The following is a 21,916-nucleotide window of genomic DNA, read 5'->3' as shown; positions in this document are numbered from 1 at the left end:
AACCTAGTGCACCAAAGGTTCACTTAAGAAGGAGGAGGGATGGATACAACTGTAAATAGCACATCGGTTCTATATGTCAGGAGATATTTTGGAATGCTGCTCTGCCAACTGCTGCCCAGTTTCCGATTCTTCCTTCTAATAGTTCTGTGTTTATTGATAATTGTATTGCTGTCGTTTAAAAAAAAAAATAGGGATGTGCAGCTTTTTAAAATATTGTGCCTGTAATACATATTTTTGGCATAACACTGTCACATGCTCAAAAAAGAAAACAAAGAAAAACATGTATATATGAGATATATGCTTGTACTGTATATTGCTGCTATGTGTATCCCGAAATAAAAACAAATAAAAAATTTAAAAAAACAGCAAGTAGTTAAAATACCAAAATAGATGGAACACAATAATAAAACCTACCATTTTGACAAAGAAGTGGTATGACTTGTGCTCAGATATTGCTAAAATCTGCAGAAGTATCCATTTTAGTTAATCAGCGTAAAGGTTATGTATTATTGGTAACTGACCCTACAACACTTGTACCACTTTAGAATACTTTTGGAGATGGGAACTATACCTGTGGGGCTAGCAGGGGGAATAAGGAGGAGTGGTAGTACCTTTTATGTAAGTAATAGCAACATCTTTCCTAAAAATAAAGTTGTAATAACTTTCACAATGCTCTCCTATAGATATGCAGGTCATTTCTATTTTCATCTGGCTTCATCGCTGTTGAGTCTAGTCTGCTCTACGTATTATGAAGCCTGTGCTTCATTAGTTAGAAGACAGTGCACACACAGTAATCTGCTTCTATGTTTTAGATGGAGAGCAGCAGTCAATTGAAATCAGAAGGTATGGAAGCCATCTTATGGAAAAGTGGCTTTCCCAACTAAAAGCAACATAAGACACATAATTAACAAAGTTTTTATTTTAAACAATTTAAATCTGTATATTAATGCAGTAGACTTGACAGATCTTGTTTTTTTTTTTTAACAACTTATTTGTTTTCCAATTTAAATATAGCATGTTTCATGAAATATTTCAAAAATATTTTCATGAGTAACACCACCTGACAAAGATTACAGAGCATTTGAATACTTATTCACATCATCCTTCCTTTCAAGATGGCTTCTGCGCTCAGTAAACAGTTCCTGTCAGCTGCTGCAGAAAGCAATGTATTACAAATTCATGCATTGCAACGGATTTCGTGGAGGAGAGGAATATAACTAATAGTACAAAAGTGAGTAACTCGTTTGGGCTGACCCCAGGTATGAAACAGACTGTAAGGACACTGACGCATAGTCAGCGACCTCAAGCTGGTCTAACTGGTCTGATGTGCCAGGTCTTAACGGTCTTGGACTGCTAGAGGTATGGGGACCTCTTTAAATAGCCAGATTGCCACCAACACTAGATTGTGCTCACAAAGAAAAGTAACCCCAGAAGGGGTGCCAAATGTAGGAAAAAGCCAGAGGGCAAAAATCATTCAAAGTGGCAGACAGAGTTCCAGATGACTGCGGAGAGGACGGCAAGGGAGGTTAAGGCTCAACAAGAAGGCAGGAGAAATAGGAAAGGAACTAGCAAGACACTAGAAACAAGGGAATCAAAAGCAACAGGACAGCACAAAGCACTGTGACGCAATAAGTGTAGAAAAACATCGTCCTTATATACCTAAGAAAATCGGAAAGACAAGAGTTGTCATCCTGGAATGGGAATGCTTCATTAGCCATAACTTTTTGTGCAGATATTGTATGTTGGTAATGTGAGACTTATTTTTCATGGATTACATAGACTACTATTTGGAACCAAGTTTACGTTGGTTTCCACGTGAAATACACGCTTGTGCTTAGATCTTGGTTGTTACAATTTGCACGGACATAGCATGTTTGTAATACAATATTTATTTTTCACAGATCACATATCGATAATTGACAATCACTAAGAACCAATTTGAAAAATAGGTATGGACTGTTAATATATATACGATTCTTTGACAATTTGATCACGAGTTACTTGATCACCATACTTTGACCAATAATATATTTTGATGACTTGGTACTGGAGGGAGTATATGTATTGTGCTGGTGACGTGAATTGATTTACATGGATTAATGTGGTGAGCTGACTTGTCGCTCACACACTTGCATGATGTTGTTTGGTCGTGCAATATTTTGACTTACTTGCCCTCTTTGGGCTTCACTTGTAGTATGAATAATAGGCCTGTTCATTTGGTGGCACATTGGTTAAATCTTGGCTTGAGGTGATTACCCTCATTATCTTCTTTTCCTTTTAATTTTAACACTTAGGATCATGGTTTCTATCGGTCTTTTGATTTGGAATTCCACACTATACTAACACTGGGGAGAGTTAGTGGTACAGACAGTTATGGTTTTTTTGTTTTATTGTAGCCTTGAGGAAGTCGATGGAAAATTGACCCCAGACGAAACACGTGTTGGCTACATCGGCGATAACTGTTTTCTGAATAGACTTCAGTGTCTATGAGGCTTTGAATACAGGATTTCAATTATAATGATGGATTGGCTGTAATACTGTGAATTTGGTATTGGACGCTTGAAATAATAATAAGAAGTCTCTACAACTGCATATCTATGGAATCTGAACTTTACTGGACATTTGCTCAGAATAAAGACTTTTGTGTAAATTACATTTGGAGCTATCAGCCATCAAATCTTGGAACGGTGGGTGGCCGTTCTTTCCTTTATACTTTGAGCACTGTGGAAACTAGTACTGTGTTAACTTGTAAACGACCACGTGCAGAGTTGGACCCTGCCACTTTTACTTTGATTAGCACTAGCAAAAACCTCGATGGCGCCATCTTGGAATACATAGAATAATTTGCCAAGGAACTCAGAGACCAAGAAGGTAGACCACTATGGAAGCACTGAGAGCTCTTTTCATTAAACAGAACCCCCCTCAAGGAGATGATCGAGAAATGAAACAACTGCTTCGGCTGCCGCACTGTAGGTGTGTTTGTATGCAGCAAGGGGGCCCAAGGAGTTTCCTTAACTTGCCCTGCAGAGAGCACTCTACATGTCCCGCCCACCCAAGACCAACTCTGACTCCGGAATTGGGCGGGACGCTGGTAGCATAGTCACAGCACCCCCCCCCCCCGCTCCTCTTCAAAACTCTGTTTTTGTGTGGGAATTGACTGAAAAAAATGCTGTATCAAAATTGGGGCATGAACAGAAGTAGCATCTTCCTTAGCTCTTTCTGGGTAGCCTCCACCCCATGTATAAAAAAGCCAGCATAATCGCTGGCGCCTAGTGGACATTCTACCCCCCCCCCCCCCCCCCCGGGGGGTAGATCAGGGGCTACTGCCCCCATCTGCCTCTTTCGGGGGGGGGGGGGGGGGTGCATAAAGGCTGTGGCATCTTTTTTGGAGGGGGTGGGGGCACTGGCACGCCAATTCTGGGCAGCCCCCACCCCGAACTTTGGAGAAAAATCCCTGGTGGCTAGTGGGCATTCTGCCCTCCATTCCCACCCAGGGCAGATCAGGGCCTATTGAGAAAGTCTTTGGTTTTCTTTGGGGGGGGGGGGGGGAGGGGGGGGGGTAGGGTGGGGGAATTTGTATTTGCATGCCCATTCTGGGCAGCCCCCAACCCGGACCTATAAAAAAATATCCCTGGCATCTAGGGTGCTTTCTGCCCCTCCGGGTGCAGATTTGGGGCTACTGCCCAAGGGGCCGCTCCACCCTCCCTGGTGCCTAGTGGGTGGATCCCTGCTTGGGCGATCCCCAAGCAGGGATCAACTAGGGAGAGATGCCATTGGAAAGGGGGGATTCTCCCCTTTCCAATGATACCTCTCCCGTTTTTCTACATGCTCGGGGGGCTGAGATAGCCCCCTGAGCACGTAGAAAGTGAAACTGAATTGAGCCTCAAAGCTCTTTTCAGTTTCGGCTTCATTGAAATGACGTCAACGCGACGTGGGCGCTGATAGTCATTTCAGGGAAACCATCTACAAAGCCTCGGGAGCTGGGGAAGCTTCCCCAGCTCCTGAGGGTGTTGGGGGTGGAAAGAAATCCCACTGGTGCCCGCACCAGAGGGATTTCTAGTGCCATGTGATCGGACAGCCGGGGACCGTCCTACGCACATGAGCACTGGTGCGTCGGATGGCCACTGAAGGGGTTAAAGCAGCGAATGGAGTCAGTTTCTAAAAGGAATGGACACAGACCTTAATGACTAGATCCTGTCAGATAAAGGCAAGGCTCCGGGGGAACAGACCATAGATTGGGGGTGAGAAGTCTTATTTTGGGCACCAACAATACAAGAACCAACATAACCAGTGTCCTCTCCAACAGAAGGAGCAAAGTACGAGTTCCAAGGTGGATTCCATACCCCTGAGACCAGCAAATGACATCGCAAACACTTCTATTCTTAATTCCTTGGAGGGAATGAAGAGAGCTTTATTATTGAAAACAAGGTCACCTTGTTTAAGAACTAGTTCTTAAACGTTTTCCCGCTCCTCCTTGGCGACTTTGGGCCTGGCTTGTACCCTTTCAAGGAGGGATTATGCCACCCTAATGATTGTTGTGGAAAGAGAACATTTTGATTGACCAAAAAGTGAGGGTCCCTGCATGAGAGGGCATCAGACAAGATGTTCTTAGACCCTGGGAAAAAAGTTATGAAAAGATCATGCGGATTTAAAAAATATGCAGAATGTGTTTGCCGACTCTTCCCACATTGCATGTTTCTAAAACATTGGAGATTACAATGATCAGTTCTAATCACAAGTACCCATCAAAAAATTGTCTTCATTCGATACAGGCTAACTTTATTGCTAAAAAAATCCTTTTCAAGAACTGAATTATTTGTTTCTGATTCAGACACAATGTGAGATAAATAGAAAATGGGTTCCTTTTGTCCGTCGTCTTCCGGGAACTGTAAGAGTACAGTTCTAATGGCTCGTTTGGAAGCATCAGTCTTAACAACAAATTTCTTGGTTGGATCTGGAGGCCGCAAAATGGGAGCCTGCGTTAAGGCTTGCCTTAATCTAGAAAAGGCTTCAATTTGAGCATCCCATTGGAAACTTTTACTGGGCATATCTTTATTTAAAATTCGGGCGATATCAGAAGTACTGCTGGTAGAAGCTGGCAAATCCCAGGCAACACTGGGTCTCCTTAACGTTGGAAGTAGTGGGCAAATCTAGAATGGCTGAAATCTTCTGGTGGTCTGCGGTGATTCCAGTACTGTTAAAATGATAATCCCCTGAGGAGTATTTGTGGTATGGTATTGCTGAGAGCTGTTTCCAACCAACACTCCCCAAAAAGGAGAATAATGCACCGGTGGGCCAGCCAACGCAAGGTAGGTGTATGCATGCAGCATGGCAACCCACAAGCGTCTAATGCCTTACCCCTGGAAAGAGTAGCCTGTGCTTCCCGTCCGCCCAAGATTAACTTGTGCTTCGGAATCGGGTGGCACTCTGGTGGCGCAGCCACAGATGCAGTCTTCAAGCAGTGACTGAAGGGGGCTAACCAAACCCACTCTAAATTTTGCCTAAAGTAAAGATCTTGGCTACACTAGACATAAAAAGAGTTGACAACCATGCAAAATCCAAAGTGTTTCAGGGGGATTAGTAGACTGGATGATTATTATTAGCCCTCAATACTCCTTGAGGAATCGGCTGTTTGAACAAACCCAACAGGTTTCTCATAAAAAAAAAGAAAGGTCATAACATTATATGAAAGCAAGCCCATGCTACATGAAATCTTCTACTCTTCTGTTAAAACAATATTTTGCCCCTGGGCTGGAGCTCAAAGTTTCTATACCATGAACTAGCTTTGTAGAAAAAGAATAGTTTGAGACATGCAAAGCCCAGCAGATGTCACTGAGTGAAGTCATTACCAGATAGCAACATAAAACCAGGGAATCCATGTTTGACAGAATTGCATATTTTGCTGGAGCCCTAAGTGCTAAAATTATTGGGTACGCTTTTGGCAGCTGTAAAAACTTTCAATCTCCAATGATAAGAAATCAGTGCAACTCCAGTCCATCTCTCTAATCACCAATTAATTATGAAAGGCCTAGCCAACCAACGATGTGCCAGATGCTAAAGTTTTATTAAGCACAAACGTCTTTTATGAGATAAAAATAAGCAGCGCGGGCCATCAACTGATATGGTAAGAAAATACACATGTTCAAACTTGTGCGTCCTGTACAACCATAAAAAAACATAAATTTGGCTACAGTAAAGTTCGGTTAGTAAGGAAAGGGAAGTTTGAAAAGTCTAAATAATTCTGTGAGGTTTGTCCCTGGAACTAGAAGCAAGAGGTCAAGGGCTAGAGACACACTCCGACAAGTGCCCAAGTAGATGGAAAAATGGAGGAATGTGGACCTCTAAAATGATCTCCAACACAAGAGGAGGAGTGTGAGGTGTGGACTGCATAAGATAGAACACAAATACAATGGTTGTATGACATAGCCCGACACCCTTATGTGCCAGTTTCTCTTAGGCATACCACCTTTCTGGTACTGTGCCCCAGATGGATAAAGATGAGGGGAGAGACAGCGGATCTGCCCCTATTCTGCAATGGTGGGCTTGAGTGCACAGGAAGTTGTGAGATAGGGTGCAGGTAGCTGTGGTAGCAGATTTGGCCTTTGCTATGGTCTTTGGCATAGTGGTAGCTGTTGTTGGTACTGTGGTAGCAGATTTGGCCTTTGCTATGTTCCTAGGCATATTGGCAGCTGTTGTTGTTACTGTTGTATCTACTGAGCTGGTAACTTTTGTTGTTGCTGTGGTGAAAGTAGCTGTCAGCACTTATTCTAGTCATGTTGGAGGCCGCTGTGTCTATGCCTTGGTAACAGCAGTGGTCGCTGCACTTGTCCCTTTCCAGGTGGAAGCTTTGGTCCCTACTGAGGTATTTGATGTGGTTCCAGCTGCGGTTGAAGTTTTTGTTGATGCTGTGGTCCCTAATTTGCTTGCCACTTTTCTTGTAGCTGAAGTTGCTACTGAAGTGTGGGCTGCGTTCATAGCTGCTGAGGCTACTCCTGAGTTTGCTGCTTCTGCTGTCCTCCTGACCAGTGTTTAATAAAAGTGCTAGGGTCCCCTTCACGTGGCCACTGTAGTTTGGAACACCCATTGTCCCTGCCAGGGTCACCAATGACGGAACTACTAACCATCACACCCTACAAGTATAATGGTTCAGACTTTGCCAGGCCTCTAAAGCAATAAGAATGGCTTTGGCAGCAGGTATCATCATTTTAAATTCTATTGAATTAATAAACAACTGTTCTTGTGTTCATCTCTAATTTAGATATCACCATGTGACAGACTGTCATAAGTGCCGGTGTTGACAATCAAGTGCTGGTGCCGGCCACCGGAATCCAGTGGCTCAAATTAAGCACTTCTCCTGACCCTGCCATGGTAAAAGCGTTTGTTGCTGATGCTATTTCTGCATGGAGGAGCTGTGATTGACACCTTTGTTCTTGGAGGTTGCTGCTATAGTCACTGCTCTCTAAGCGATCTAACAACTGTGAATAACACATGCCTTTCACACTACACCTCCCAAGTATGCAACAATGCTTGGTTCAGTTTCGGCATGCGGTAGTTAAACTACTTCATGCCCAAACTGAACCAAGCATTGTTGCATACTTGGGGGAGTGAAGTGCGGAATTGAAGTGTTATTCGCAGCTGTCCCCAGGAATCTGAGAAAGTGGCACAGTAAGGCAATGGTGCACATCACGTAATGAAGTTGCTATGTGCATGTTAAGTCACCAGTGCTTATTCCATGCTCCGCACTGGAGCTGCGAATTTACTAACAGCATAAGCACCTTGGACAAGAAGCACGAGGGTCCAGCCCACCTTCTGGTGGTTTATAACAAGATGACGATATAACCCTGCTGAACTTCACTGAAGGAACTGATCTTCATTAGAGTGGAATGCAAACCTAATGGAAGGTGAATCTATAGCAGCCATTCACTTTAGTGTGACATGAGCTCTTGCCACTTTATGCTTATCCCAAATTCTCAAAGAACACAGGGCAACATTAAGAGTGGCTACAAGTTTTCATTTGCAGTTTCAGGAGCTATTTTCGGGAGTGTCCGAGATGGTTGATGATCTCGAAGAGCCGTCACTGCTTGGTTGAGTCATGTCAATAAGGTTGTTGAGGCATCTAGGCCAATGGTCATCTTGACATTGAGTGGCTTGACATTGAGTGGGAATAGAAGCAGGGCACACTTTGAAAGGAGCATGAGAGATTTTTCCCAATATCTGTTGTTCTTATTCCGTTGTTCCCATTTATCTAAAGAGGAGGAGTGGTCTCCTTCGCCATGTTACTCTGTCCAATTCCAGGCAGCTGTCTGATTAAACATTTTCTTTAGTTACGCTGGGAACAGTTCAGCATACTTAACACCCTTCTCCCAGTTTTTCTATCTGGCTCCTGCATATGAGGCACGCTGATGTTGGATTGTTATATTCAGGAAAAATTAGCACCTTCTGATCTTGCACTCCGAAGTGTCCAGCTTTCTTGGCAGCTTGCAGGACAGTATCTCGATCTTTGTAATGAAGAAGCTTAACCACTACTAGATGAGGCAGCGGCCCAGGAGGGGGCCTTACTGGCGGTCACTATGCACTCTTTCAACTGTATAGAAGGTAGCTAAGCCCCGGGGTACCACAACTAGGGGTATCCAATTTTCTAGAATTCCATCACGTTACCTTCTGCTTCTTCAGGCAATTCCACCAGTCTCATATTGCTCTTTAGCGATCCGGTTTCATAATCTTCTGCCCTCATTTGCAAGAAGTGCACATGATCTGTGAGATTGCATTATTGTGGTTGTAAGTCATGTGTAGTGGTGGCTGGTAATTTTACCAAAGAGAGGCGGCAGTGCGCGCACACACCTCATGCACACCCATTCATTAACACACCCATTCACAACACTCACTAACAAATACAGATACATTCTCACATGCACGCATGTACGCAACAAACCAAAAGAGAAAAACATTAAACTTACCTCAAGAGCAGGCTCTCTAACAGGGAAGCCTTAGAGGTCCCACAATGGTCAGTCAATGAGGGAAGACAGCAGTCTTAATCTCGTCACACAGTTGGATGGGGTCAGTGAGACTGCTGACCCCTCTACCACTCTGTGATGAGGTGTCACTGATTGACACTCAACCATGGACACTACGGGGCTTAAAGCTGAAGTGCCCAGGTCCGAGGTAATCAGTGACGCTTCCCTTCGTTATAAGAGGGAGGGGCCTTGATGCACAATTTGCCAGGCTGAGGAGTCAAGCTCACAAGGCTGTGAAATCATCAGCCTTGCTAAATTCAGCTCAGGCAGCCAGGATCCTGCGCATTTAGCGCACGTCTAGCTCCTAGCTGCCTGGCCTGAACCAGAACTCAAGCCAAACTGTCTGAAAATTTACAGAATCGTCTCTGACTAAGCTATGTTTATTGCAACCGCATTGATTTTTGCTTCTGAAGAATGACGGGTATTGTCGATGGCTAGCAACATACAGTTTGTGATCCATTATGCTGCTGACCAGATCAAGACCTTGTGTTCTGCAGGCACTTGGAGCATAAGCCTGGCATCTAAGGGCAGCCGCCTCTGTGCAATACCTCAGCAAGCCTCGGTAACTTACTCCTGACACAGCAGAAATAAGTATACCTCAAAAGGGGGTCTGCTCTGTCCTAGGTAGGCTCTGGTCCTCGGGGAGGACGCACTAGCTGCCATATCGGGCCTATTACCGCTATTAAATTCCAGCAGGTTTGACCTGCCGAAGTTTACAGAGTGAGCTAAAATTTCCATTCTGTGATAATTACCAGGTGGGATAAACAGGGCACCCATCACATGCGATGTTTCTGCAGGGAGAGCAATATTATTTAACGGGGCATTTGTAATGTGCCCCAAGAGATTTACTTTCTTTAAATTCGGGGATTACACAGTCTATCAGATACAAAATAAAGTATTCAATAACATCTGCTGTGAATTTACCGAAAATAAAAAGAGATCCAAAAATAATGAAAAGAACAATTCGCACCTACTTTTCAATTTATTCATACGAATGTAAGGTGGAGAATCTTTCAAACTGGCAGAAAAACAGTATGCTGTGCTATTTTCAAGACAATAAACGCACCTGCATGATTATGAGAACGAAATCAATCAGGCATCCGATACCACAAAACCCAACAGTGCAGAACTTCAACATGCCTGTGGGGGGAAAAACAACGGTTAACTGCAATTTAAACATGTATTTTCAAGCGCTACTTGTTAGCAGCCATTGCTACGATTTGCAAAGACAACAGAATCAGTAAACTGGGATCAGTGTTCTTGAAGAACGTGTACATAAGCACAAGGATCTTTCAATGAAACTAAATCCACCATCATGGAGTTGGGAGCGAACGGCCGCCTGTAACAGAAGGTCGCCAAATGTTACACAAGTCAAAGGTCATAACAACTCCAAGCAGTGGAGATACCAGTCTTTGGTTTTATTACTAGTTAATATCAACTCAGTTTCGGCTGTCTTTAAAATGGCAAAGTGTTAAAACAATTTTAAGTCAGCACCATACACACATCTACTCCTCTCTGCATCTGTGAACAGAAACCTCTCTCTTTCTGCACTTTTACTGCATGCTCTGTGGTTTCTGGTGCAGTTCGAACATGGTTAGAAAAGCCACGGGCATTCACAACACGGGAGTTTCATTGTAGGGGTATACCTTACGTGACCATAAACATGCTCTGGTCATGCACCACTTGTAGGCTGCTGACTGAGTTCAATTATATCGTCCGGTAGAGAGCATGACCTTGCTGTGGGGAACACAGGAACAAGGTTTTTGAAAAAGGTTTAATAAGTCATGGGCCGTACACGGAATGATACAAGGAGTAGAAGAAACCTCTAACATCACCAAACTGAATTTCTCTTTCATGCTCACACCAACCTAGGCGAGGATGTCCGCCATTTTGAGATGTAGTCAAAACAACCATTGGTACATCCAACAGAGAGCTCAAATGCCTCCTAAAAACAGATGGTGTTGTGTCAGATGCTTGTCAGAATCATGGTGCACAACTCATTTGTATCTAAATGAAAACTCCAATTAGGGTCCTGTTCACCTAAACAGCAGAGACAAGATAACGGACAACTGGGATTTGCCAGATGGGTTGCGAGCGCAAGCAGAAAAGTGGCAACCAATTACTATTTTCTAATCCTTAGTCTGTAGAAGGCTTTGACGTTTCAGAGCAGAATCCCCCCACCACCCGTCAACCTCCTCATTTTATTCGCAAGTACTCCATGTTTAACAACCAGAAAGCGCAGCAGATTAAATCCCCTAAATTATGAATGATGAGGATTGACTAGAAAATACAAATCATCCTTTTAATTTACTTGAAGCTAATTATCATGTACAGCTTCAGAAATGTGCCTAAATACACATGATTCTCGGATAATAAATTCAGGTTTAGAGCTTGAAGACTAGGCGCTTTTAGCGGAGTCCGGACGGAGACTATACACTTAAGTGCTCTGATCAGCAGCTTTGTAGTTTAGACAACATGTGCTGTAGAGTCGGTATTCAAAAATCAGTGAGGTAAATCTGTTCACCAGGAATCAGACACGGGCTCAATGGAACACAGTGAAAGGATAAACTATTGGTTTGGTAATTACCTATAAGTTTGCACTTTTCGATGTGAATTCAGCCTACTAAATTGCTTTCAATTTGTTCTGTGATTCATTGTAAACACTTAGCCTTTCCTGTCAAGTTAAGCTACTACTAAGCCATTCGGCACAGAAAAAGAAATTGTGATCACACTTAGGCCCTCATTATGAGTGGTCTCTAAATTATGATGGGGCCAGTAAGTAGCAGCTGTTACCAGTCCCATCAGAATTACGAACTCTGCAGGAACACCGGGGATCTCTTTACTATTGCACGGAGGTATTGGCTGCTGAGGAAGCAGAGGATTTTGGGGGTCGGGGAGTGGGCATGGAAAATCGGACTTGGAACTACCAATTCCCCATGTAATCCCCCATTTTCTCAAGGTTAGTTTAATACTAAACCAACTGCTCTTCAGAAACACCACTGAGCATCTTCCAATGCACTACTAATCCATTAACTTCAGCATCCCAGGACGGAACAGAACCTTACCTGCCTATCAAAGCACGCAGAAAGAACCAGTCTTGACATTCCCTGGCCTGGTGCCTCCATGAACCACAAAATAGCAGTAAGGGAGGCACCACACACAGACCGTCTGGGGATTGGATGTACAGATCCTTTCAATGCAAAGTTATAAACACTGCGGCACGGGTCCTGACTGAACCCTGATGTGCACGATACTTAAAAAAAAAAAGGTAACTTAGTAGATCATGACCGCACCAGGATCCCAATGTTAGCATATTCTGAGAATTTAGAAGCAGGCTATTGTAATTTCCTACCAAACAATCACAGCTTCATTAGTGAAAAAGTAAACAAACTGAAGAATATCAGTAGACAACAGTGGGAATCTATTGCAATCTACTACATTTTTGTCTAGTAGGCAACCAGTGGCTGCCAGGGACCTGGAATTTATTCTTGTAAGAAACTGCAACGTTTAAGACAAATCACTAACAAATCACTTTGGGCCGCATAACAAATTTAGTCCTAATTTCGATTCAGTCAGCAACTGGATGTAGCAGTTGAATCAAAATTATGTATAATGTAGCATAGCATGCCCGACATTCTTGCCACCCTAAATGTCACTTTCTGAAAGCAGTAAATACACGTATGGGGGGAAAAAGGCGAGAATAGTGGAAACCACTGTGGAAAACCAACTGTTCACATTATTCCCACTTCCTAGGAGACATCACATAATAGCCCAGTGTGTTCTAGCAACCAGAAAGAAATGAGAACCATAGCATGGGTATTCCCACATTACTTAGAGCGTAGACCCAAATCTCTTTTCCCTTCATGTCTGCAAGAAATGGGGTTATTGGCAAATAAATGGAATGCAATTATGAAAAATTGGAATTGATGCACAACATTTCTAATTACTTTCCATAACCCACCCACACAGTGAAGAGCAGCGCTCTGCACCACACAGGTTTGCAAATGAATTTCAAAAGATGAAGGCAGAGATTGTCCAGAGAGTGTGACTGATTACTTAATTGTATAGATTTTTTAAAATTCAGGTCACCAGCATTCAGTTTTATTGTGTATAACAGTCAAACAGCCCAACATGTATTTCGTGACTCACTTCCTCTTGGCTGTTAGATAAAATATTAAAACAATTACTTTTATACAAGACATGATTGCATTTGAATTGTGGAACTTGCTTTTAAAATAAATAAAATTGAGTAATGAATCTTAATACTCTAAACAATCAGTGCATCCCTCTTAAAACTGTACCAGAAGTAAATTCAACAACTGGGGGATAAATGTGGACATTTGTAGAGTGCACCATGTGTGACTGGTCATACCCTTTTCCCCTAAAAAATTCTAACATTCACAATTAGTCTCAATTAGACAATTCACAATTGAGTCACTACCCAAACAGTATCATCTTGTTTTTCCTCACACATTTTTCGACCTCATGTTTAAGTATAAACATCTGGTTGATTTTGGAATAAACACTTTTAATAATTGTTGGAAAACGAGGCAGCATCTGTGAGGCCTGCACAAATAACATGACTACATTTGTCCTTCACTGGGAACCAAACACCCAATTGTAGCGCCTGACTCTCAGAGGGTAGCGTTGCAGAGCAGTCTGAGGCTTACTCAAGGGAGGTGGTGTGGGCTAGTAATCGCCATTTGCAGGTGCACAAAAATAACACTCAATAATTGATTGTCCAGTCTGTGCTTTGCTTTATAAAAGTAAGAGTACATTTATTAAACACACACACCACTCAATACTATGCACCAATTTACAAATATACATAAGCTGTTGGAATTACTTTGTGACATTGCATAACATCTCCACCCCTCCCGCAGGGGGGGTGAGGTGTAGTACCACCACTCCCATGTATGCACATCAACTTGCCCCCAATGCAGTTAGTTGAACATAACCTGGAGCGAGGGCCCTGCGCACTGGCGCCATCCCAGTGGCGACCCACCCCATTACCTCAACCAGCATTAGAAAGGGGTAAACCTGCCTTGGTGACACATGACCCTGACTGAGCATCTCCTACTGACCATAAAGTATGCACCTCTATATCTTAAGGGCTAGCAGTCTGGGGTCTTCACCTAAGCGCAGCAGCAAGAATCCATGTTTATGCACATTTTAGAATGCCAGTACTCATCACCTTGGTTGATCATTTGAATGCATTGCAATTACAGCCCCTAAAGGCATCACAGATGAAATCACAGGATTGCGCATATACAGCCAGACACCCTAGCAGGACTGTCTGGCAACATAGCCCCACTTGGCTTATGACCTCTCCTTACACATGTGACTTACAGTCCCTTCAAAAGAAGTACTGCTGGCAACTACACTTCTCCTGCAGTGTGCCTCTTCACTTTAAAAGGAATCACAGGTAAAAGCATGGGATTACATAAATACAGCCAGACCCCCCAGCAGGAAGGTCCAGCAACATAACTCCATTTAGCTTAACATCACCTTACACAGGTACTTCACTTTACACATGTGACTTTCAGTCCACCTAAAAAGAAATAACCAATAGTAAATGCATTTCGGTGCAATTACACCACTTCACCTCCAGGGGATGCCCTTCTCCAGACATCCCCCAACTCAGCCCTTCTCTCCGTGATGCACTTCATAGTACACCCTCAGCTGTAGAACATAAGTTCCAGCCTAGAAGGTGTTAAAGGCTGGCTGAGCCCTTGAGAGGTTATTCTTTCAGATGCCCCGTGCAACTTAGGGGTGGACTGTTCTTCTTTATGCTGGGGGAGACTGCGGTGCTCCTGCAGCCCCCCTGCACCCCTTTTCACACGTGAGGGTGACCCCCTCCTCTGGGGGCCACCAGGCACCAAAATGGTAGATTTCTTCGTGATGGAGGAGGGGGGGGGGGGGGGGGAGGGGGAGACTGGGCCTCTCCAACAGCTCCCCCAGCACCTTTTCACAAGTGAGGGTGACCCCCCTCCTCTGGGGGCCACGAAGCACCAAAACTGCAGATTTCCAAATGCCGGGTGAGGCATTATGGGGCGCTTCTTGCTCCTCTTAAACCAGCCCCAGCCACTGGGAATAATCTCCTCTGCCCTCTGGGACGCTGAGAGGGTAGATTCTGCAGTGTGCTGTCTTCACTGGCTCCCTGCGCCAGCCTTTTGCCAGGCTCTTCTTCTGGGCCCCTGTTCTCCCTGCGCAGAGGCCCCTGCTTCTGTGCACCAGTCCTGGGCTCTTCTCCTGGTGCTGATAGGGTCCTGGGGGCAGTCAGGGGGTCTCTCCTTCCAACTGCCCATTGCGCCAGGCTCCAGCACCTTCAACCTCAGCCGAGCACACCCCAGAGAGAGCTTCTCTTCCTGTGCAAGTACTTTTTAAAAGTTGAGTAGGGGGCTGGCAGGAAGTCTCTGTTGGTCTTATCAAACAGCGACACATCACGTCCCTGCCCCTGCTCCCTCCTTCTTGTCCAGCTTCTGAGCTTGTTCAAAATGGTGTCGTCCAGGGTTTCTGGCCACATGTCTGAAGCCTCATCCCCCACGCTGCCTTCCCTCCTTGGTGCAGCCTGGTGCCTGGCACCCAGTGACAGCTGCTAATTGATGAACCTGTATCCCCTCCCATCTTCGCTTCGTGGAGAGGAGGCCCTAGCTTGTGGAAGAAAGGTTATCAATCCATCCAGCTGAGGTCAGCCCTCAGCCTGGGTCTGGTCCTGGCTGGCTCACAGAAATATGACAGTTCTGGATGACCCAAAAGCAGTACAAATATGACTTTGGACTCTGCAGAATACTTCTTTTCACCTCCAATACAATGGACTTTAGTGCATGTCTGGAAACTGTAGGCCTTGTGGAAGTTAATTTAGCCATGGGCCCCACATTCCTTTAGGGAAATAATGAAGTGAAAACACAGTAAAACACACTGACTTTCCCTGGCATGTTTCTTTCCAGCGTATAAAGCCTATTCCATATCACCATCCAATACTGCATAAGTCCTGCCACACCATTCACTTTGTAGCTGCTCCTGGACTGCGCAGCCCGTACACGTGTGCACACGCATGTACACATGTGTCTGCATGTAACCAGCCCGGTGTCCCTTACTCCAGCTGCTGCGCAGTGGCATGGTCAAGCCAGGGGAACACCAGTAAAATCCCCATGCAGTCTCTTACATCCTGAGTTCACTGTGGGTGAGTCCCAACTTATGAGGCTCCCCCACAGTAAAAGCTCAACAATTAGGTGCTCAAAAATCAAAAAATCCGGGCGGCCCATAGTGTCAGAACCACCTTCTAACAATAATGAATTATGTTTTCTTAAAAGCACATTTTCTTCAGGCCAAACTGAAAGAGCACCTTTTTAACAAATTTGTGACCAAGATCTGTACAGCATGGGCCTAGAAGACTGCTGGTTATCCTGCGCATCTTTTTCGATCAGAATGACAGTAACACTAAGACATAATTGTAGGGAAATAGGTTTTAGATCAACCATTCTGAAAACAACCTCAGGCCGCCATTTCAGAGATGTTGAAAATTTCAGCTGAAAGATAATTTCGTACAATGTTTTATTTTTAAGCCTTATCTAGCTTTAAGTTTGTTCCCAAGTTTACTTCACTTTGGTTTCATCTACATGTTTTATTAAGTCTGTTTTAACATGTTTTCAGACCAGAACCGACTATATGCTTGCATATAGCAAGTTTTAAATCTTCCATGCAGGTTTTACCTATCTGCCTACTCCAAAATGTTTGTTATTTAACCCACACCGTGAATTTGGCACTAACGTTGGCTGCACTCTGATACTAATTTTCAATTTTCCACATTCATCTTCTCTACTTTAGTGCCACTATCAAGGTTACTCATGATCAGAACTCAATTCTTCATTGCTTGGAAAAGCACAATACGGTAGAGAAGCCTAGCACAGACACATAAAAAAGTGACAGTAAGGGAATGGGGAGAGGATGACTCCTGGTGGCCCGCCGCACTAGGGAACCCCTCCCAACCCTACAGACCACGCATGCAACCTCTGTATCACACTGGACTCCTCGCTCTCAATGAACCGCCAAATCAACGCACTACCCTCATCCTGTTTCCACATGCTCCGCCTGCTTCGAAAGACTTTCAGATGGCTCCACACAGAATCCAGAAAGACGGTCACCCACGCACTCACAGTACGTTGATCCGGTGGAAGATCCTGCAGCTGATCAAGTCAGAGACCTACATGGAAAAAGTCTCTTCCTTGGCCACAGAGGCCTAAGAGTTCTTCCTCCTCGACATCCTGTTGTCCGAAGAGGTCAGGTGTGTCATCTACCTCCTGACGCTGCATCTCCCTTCGAAGTGCCCTTCGGTCCAGTAAGGTCTTCTTGGATCGAAACGATTTGCAGGCCTCGCAGTCCTTTTTCTTGTGAAAGGGAGACAAGCACAAGTTTCAGACCCGGTAAAGTTCAATACGCCGGGACTTAGGGTGGCACCTTGGGCAGAAACAGAATTGAGTCAGATACATCAGCAGTGCATACTAGGCGAAGCCGAAGAAATAGAAAGGTAGACCCAAAAGGGCGAGGCCTGAAGGTAGCTGTCAAAGCACGTCAATCTGACAAGCAAGTGTCTTTCAATTTTCGAAACGCAAAGATGGGAACGTGTTCAATAACAATACCAATGAGGGTAAGAGTGGATTACAAACTGAAAGGAGTCTGAAACGGTCTCGAACTGGAGACAGTAATACACGTCCGAACCAGACAGCTCAAAGAAAACAGTCTAATAATGGAGTTGATGCCCATGTGCCTTATCACCAAGCGGTGGAGTCACTGTACCTTGCGACTCGAAAGACTTCTTCGAAGAAAAACAATTTGCACACATCCAGACCAAACACTAGATTGAGGAAATTCAAAATACGGCTCGTCTTTGCTTGTAACGCCACCACGCTGTTGCCCTCACTCAGGCCCCTTCAACATACATAGCGTTTCTTTCACGTTCTATACTGTTGCACATATTACACGACCTTTCCTGTTTCCCCGAGCTAAGTCCATTCTGAGACCCGGCTCGAAGCAACTAATCCCCCAGATAACCATCTATTGACCCTTGGTGACCGTTCTCGGCCTCTCCAGTTGTTTTACGAATCACCATCTTCAACACGCAAACACGTCCTGTCGTAAATTAATTAAACCTAGGAATGGCTATGCCACCTGACCTATAGGGCCGGGTAGAGAACACGACCTTAGGGAAGGAATTTCTATTGCCCATTATCCTGTATCTTGTACAAAGAATGTTTTCTTGTGGATGATTTGTATTTTTATTGCACCTTGTGGGGTTGTTGCTTTAGGGGATTCAAGCGCTACCAAAGACTGTGAACCACAGATTGAAGTGGCAGTCTCCTGAGAACCTACCACCGATGTACTTCTAGGACAACTGTACTTAGCTGCAGCTAATAAATTGAAGTTCCTATGCCAGACAGAGTGTTCCGTGTCTCTGTAATTTGGAAGGCGAACTCAGAAGATTTCAGGCGTACCCTGCGCCGCTGGGCTTTAAAAGCCCGGTTCTTCAATTTGGTGCGCTATGTGAGGCCGCTTCAGAGGACGTGGGTCCAGCCCGAGGATCGTGAGGAGCCCCGCAAGGAAATTCCGGAGGACGCTTACCACGGGATCGACCCCTGCATGTCGTAAGTGGACCGAAGGTTTTTTACCGTGTGGCTTCTCCCTCCCAACGGCTGAAAATACCAGCTGCCCTGACTGCGGCCACGCTTTGGCTCCCTTTGTACTTGGTATAGCGAGACATCAGACGGACCTCTGTTGGCGTACGGAAACACTTGGATAAGTTAAGTATAGTGGCCACTCCTTTGTCTTTGTTTTGTTCGACTTTTGCAAAAGCCGAAACCGAGGGGTGAGTGCAGTTTGTGTACGATAAAGTGACTATTTAAACCCCTTGAAGTTTGTACAGAAACTAGTGTTGCAGCGATGCCTGGTTTCAGTAAATTTGGAAATTGGTTTGGTTGTAATCGCGATCGGGCTTCCCGACTGGAGGATTCTTGTCCAATTCCTCCGTCCGGAACTCCCACTTATGAAGTATATTCTAAACATGGTATTGGCCCCATAGCTTTTAATGAGGCGTGGGTTCGCTATACTAGAAAAGATGGTGTTTTAAGATGGCCGCAGAACGGCAGTTATGAGCTCAATATTTTAGATAATTTGGAGAACACTTTGTTTAAGCGAAAAGCCCGGCCGGCTATGTTTGACTCTTTTCGCCTATGGCGGAAGGAGGCCAAACAGAAAGAAATAAAACAAGCAAAAAAGGATAGGAGGGATATGTCTATTTTGCAAGCTGCGCAACAGTTTAAAAATAACGAAACCGATCATGCGATTGAGGTCTCAGATAGGCAACATCGTATGGCGGTAGATATATTGTTGTACTGTGCTCTTGAGGCGGAAGCCGGGAGCGAGACGTGTTGTTCTCATTCTGTTTTTAACCTCACTTGTATGCACTCGAGCGTTTTTGGCAAACCCTTACCTGCCTCAGCTGCAAGCACTTCTTGCCGCCATTCCGGCGATCCTGGAGGCCACACCCCTTTCTCAGAGGCCACGTCACCCCACCTCCGCCCCACTCACTCATAAAGTATGTGCATCTTCCGGACGAGCGCAGCGGGCGCGCCGTCTGCGCGCCGAAGGTGCGCCAAAGGTAAGCCCGTCTGCGCCCGTCCACGGCCGACCGGGCCTAGGGGCTCCCCACCATGCCCAGTTTGCTCATTACTCGTCTGCGCAACTCCACAACCTTCAAGGATCGTGGCCTTTGGACGACTCTGATTTTGCACATCGGTAGATTGGGATTGATGGCCTCGTGCCCTCTCCCTTCCCTACCCTCCCTTCACCCCCTCCCCCCCCGATCCAGCTCCCGTCCCCCCTGTCCCTACTGTGCCTACCACCCTATCCGTCTATTATCTTAACACCAGGTCAGCTGTTAAGCACTGTCACGAACTCTTTGTCTTACTAGACTTGCACAAACCAGATCTCTTATTTCTTACAGAGACTTGGTTTTGTGACAACTCCCTTCCTTGTCTGTTAGCTGCCCTTCCTGTCGCATACTTCGCCTTGCGCGCTGACCGCCCTCCCGGAAAACCGGGAGGCGGCGTCGCTCTGATCGCCCGTAGAGAACTCTCCTTTCAGCCTTTAACCTTTTCCTCTATTGGATCGTCAGATTTTTTTAGTTGCCCGCTCACCATCTTTCAGGGTCCCACTTACCTGTGTGCTTATGTACCTTCCCCACCAACCCTCTCAACTCTTCCTCCCGGGTTTCCAAGATCTAGTGGCCACCCTTGCGGTCAACAACTCTTCCATTTTGATTCTTGGAGACTTCAACTTTTGGCCCTCCGACTCTGCAGAATGTTCGACCTCTAAAGAATTCTCAGACACTCTCTGCTCTCTTAATTTTGTCTCCCATGTTCACTCCCCTACCCACACTAAGGGCCATATCCTCGATCAGATTTGGTCTCTTAATTGTCCCATAACTTCTCTGTCCATTTCCCCCTGCACCTGGTCCTATCACTTCTTGATATCCTTCTCTCTACACCTTAGCCCAGTCACTAAGCACTCTCCCCCCAAAAACATCTGGGCGCGCTCTTGGAGCCAGCTGGATGTGGCCGCTCTCTCCGCCACACTCTTCGCATCCAGTCCGGATCTACACGGCCTGTCATCTCTCGCACAAGCAGACTCTATCAACTCTTGGCTCTTGTCAGGCTGCGACTCTGTCGCCCCCCTCAGGCGGGTGTCCTCCAGACGTCCGAACGACGCGAACCGTTGGTTCAATGAGGAACTTAAAGCCCTTAAGCTCACTGTGCGCCATGCCGAGCAGGCCTGGAGGCGAGACTATTGCCCTAATCTCAAAACCCAGTATACCTCCCTCCTGTCCCAATACAAAAAATCTATTCTGGCTACCAAGACTGCCTACTTCTCTTCAAAAATTCTGGCTGCCGAAAATCAGACTAGAGAAATTTTCTCCGTGGTTCACGACCTTGCCTATTCAGATAGAGCCACCCTTAAACCCTTTCCCTCCCAGGATTTATGCGACTCTCAACACTTATTTCCTGGACAAAATCTCAAACATCCAAGTAAACATCCCTCCTCCCTCCCCTTCCTTTGTTGACCCCCAGTGTCCGTCGGTCGGGGCACGCCTCTATTCCTTCCCTCTTTTGACAGAGGAGGCTTTCCTCTCCCTCCTCCCTATGGTCAAATCAGGCTCACCCCTGGACCCCTGCCCTGCCCACATCCTTAGGCACATCTTCTCTGTTTGTGTGCAGACCCCTCTCAATCTTCTCAACAGTTCACTGTCCCAGGGCATTGTTACTCAATCCTTAAAAACGGCCATCATTGTTCCTATCCTTAAAAAACCGGACGCCGACCCTTCCGCTCTTGCAAACTACCGTCCCATCTCATTATTACCCTTTCTGGGGAAGGTACTGGAGCGTCACATTATTAGAACGCTCACCACCTTTGTGGAGGAGAACGGGATATTAGCCTCCCGCCAGGCTGGATTCCGCCCCGCACATTCCACGGAGTCCGTGGTGCTATCGGTCCTTGACAACCTCAGAGAGGGTATGGACACCAACCACCCCCAGGCCTTGGTCCTCCTCGACCTCTCCGCCGCTTTTGACACGGTTGATTATTCCATCCTTCTCTCTCGTGTCGGAGCGGCGGGGATTGGAGGTTCAGCCTTGGTCTGGCTGTCTTCCTTCCTGAGGGACCGCACCCAGGCAGTACGCTTGGGCGACTTCTCAGCGGACTTCCGGAAGGTGCAATGCGGGGTCCCCCAGGGCTCCTCCCTCACCCCCCTCTTATTTAACTTGTACATTGCTCCCTTGATTTTTGCCCTCCAGCAAATGGAGGTCTCCGTCTACAACTATGCGGATGACCTGCAGCTTATTTTTACC

At 45.6% G+C, this 21,916-nt stretch overlaps 1 protein-coding gene across 3 annotated transcripts in view; it reads right to left on the bottom strand.

Moving 5' to 3' along the window:
* The window catches only part of TM2D1 (TM2 domain containing 1), a 247,610-nt gene that overhangs the window by 61,138 nt on the left and 164,556 nt on the right, over positions 1 to 21,916 (bottom strand). For all 3 annotated transcript variants that reach the window (XM_085602451.1, XM_085602453.1, XM_085602452.1), the window contains exon 6: positions 10,081 to 10,154. In XM_085602451.1, the coding sequence (XP_085458577.1) occupies positions 10,081 to 10,154 (74 nt within the window). The remainder of the gene's footprint in view (positions 1 to 10,080; positions 10,155 to 21,916) is intronic.

The sequence above is a fragment of the Triturus cristatus genome, chromosome 4_2 (assembly GCF_964204655.1).
Source record: "Triturus cristatus chromosome 4_2, aTriCri1.1, whole genome shotgun sequence".
NCBI classification, from domain to species: Eukaryota; Metazoa; Chordata; class Amphibia; order Caudata; family Salamandridae; genus Triturus; species Triturus cristatus.
The sequence above is the reverse complement of the archived record's forward strand: the minus strand, read 5'-3'. Positions and strand labels throughout refer to the sequence as shown.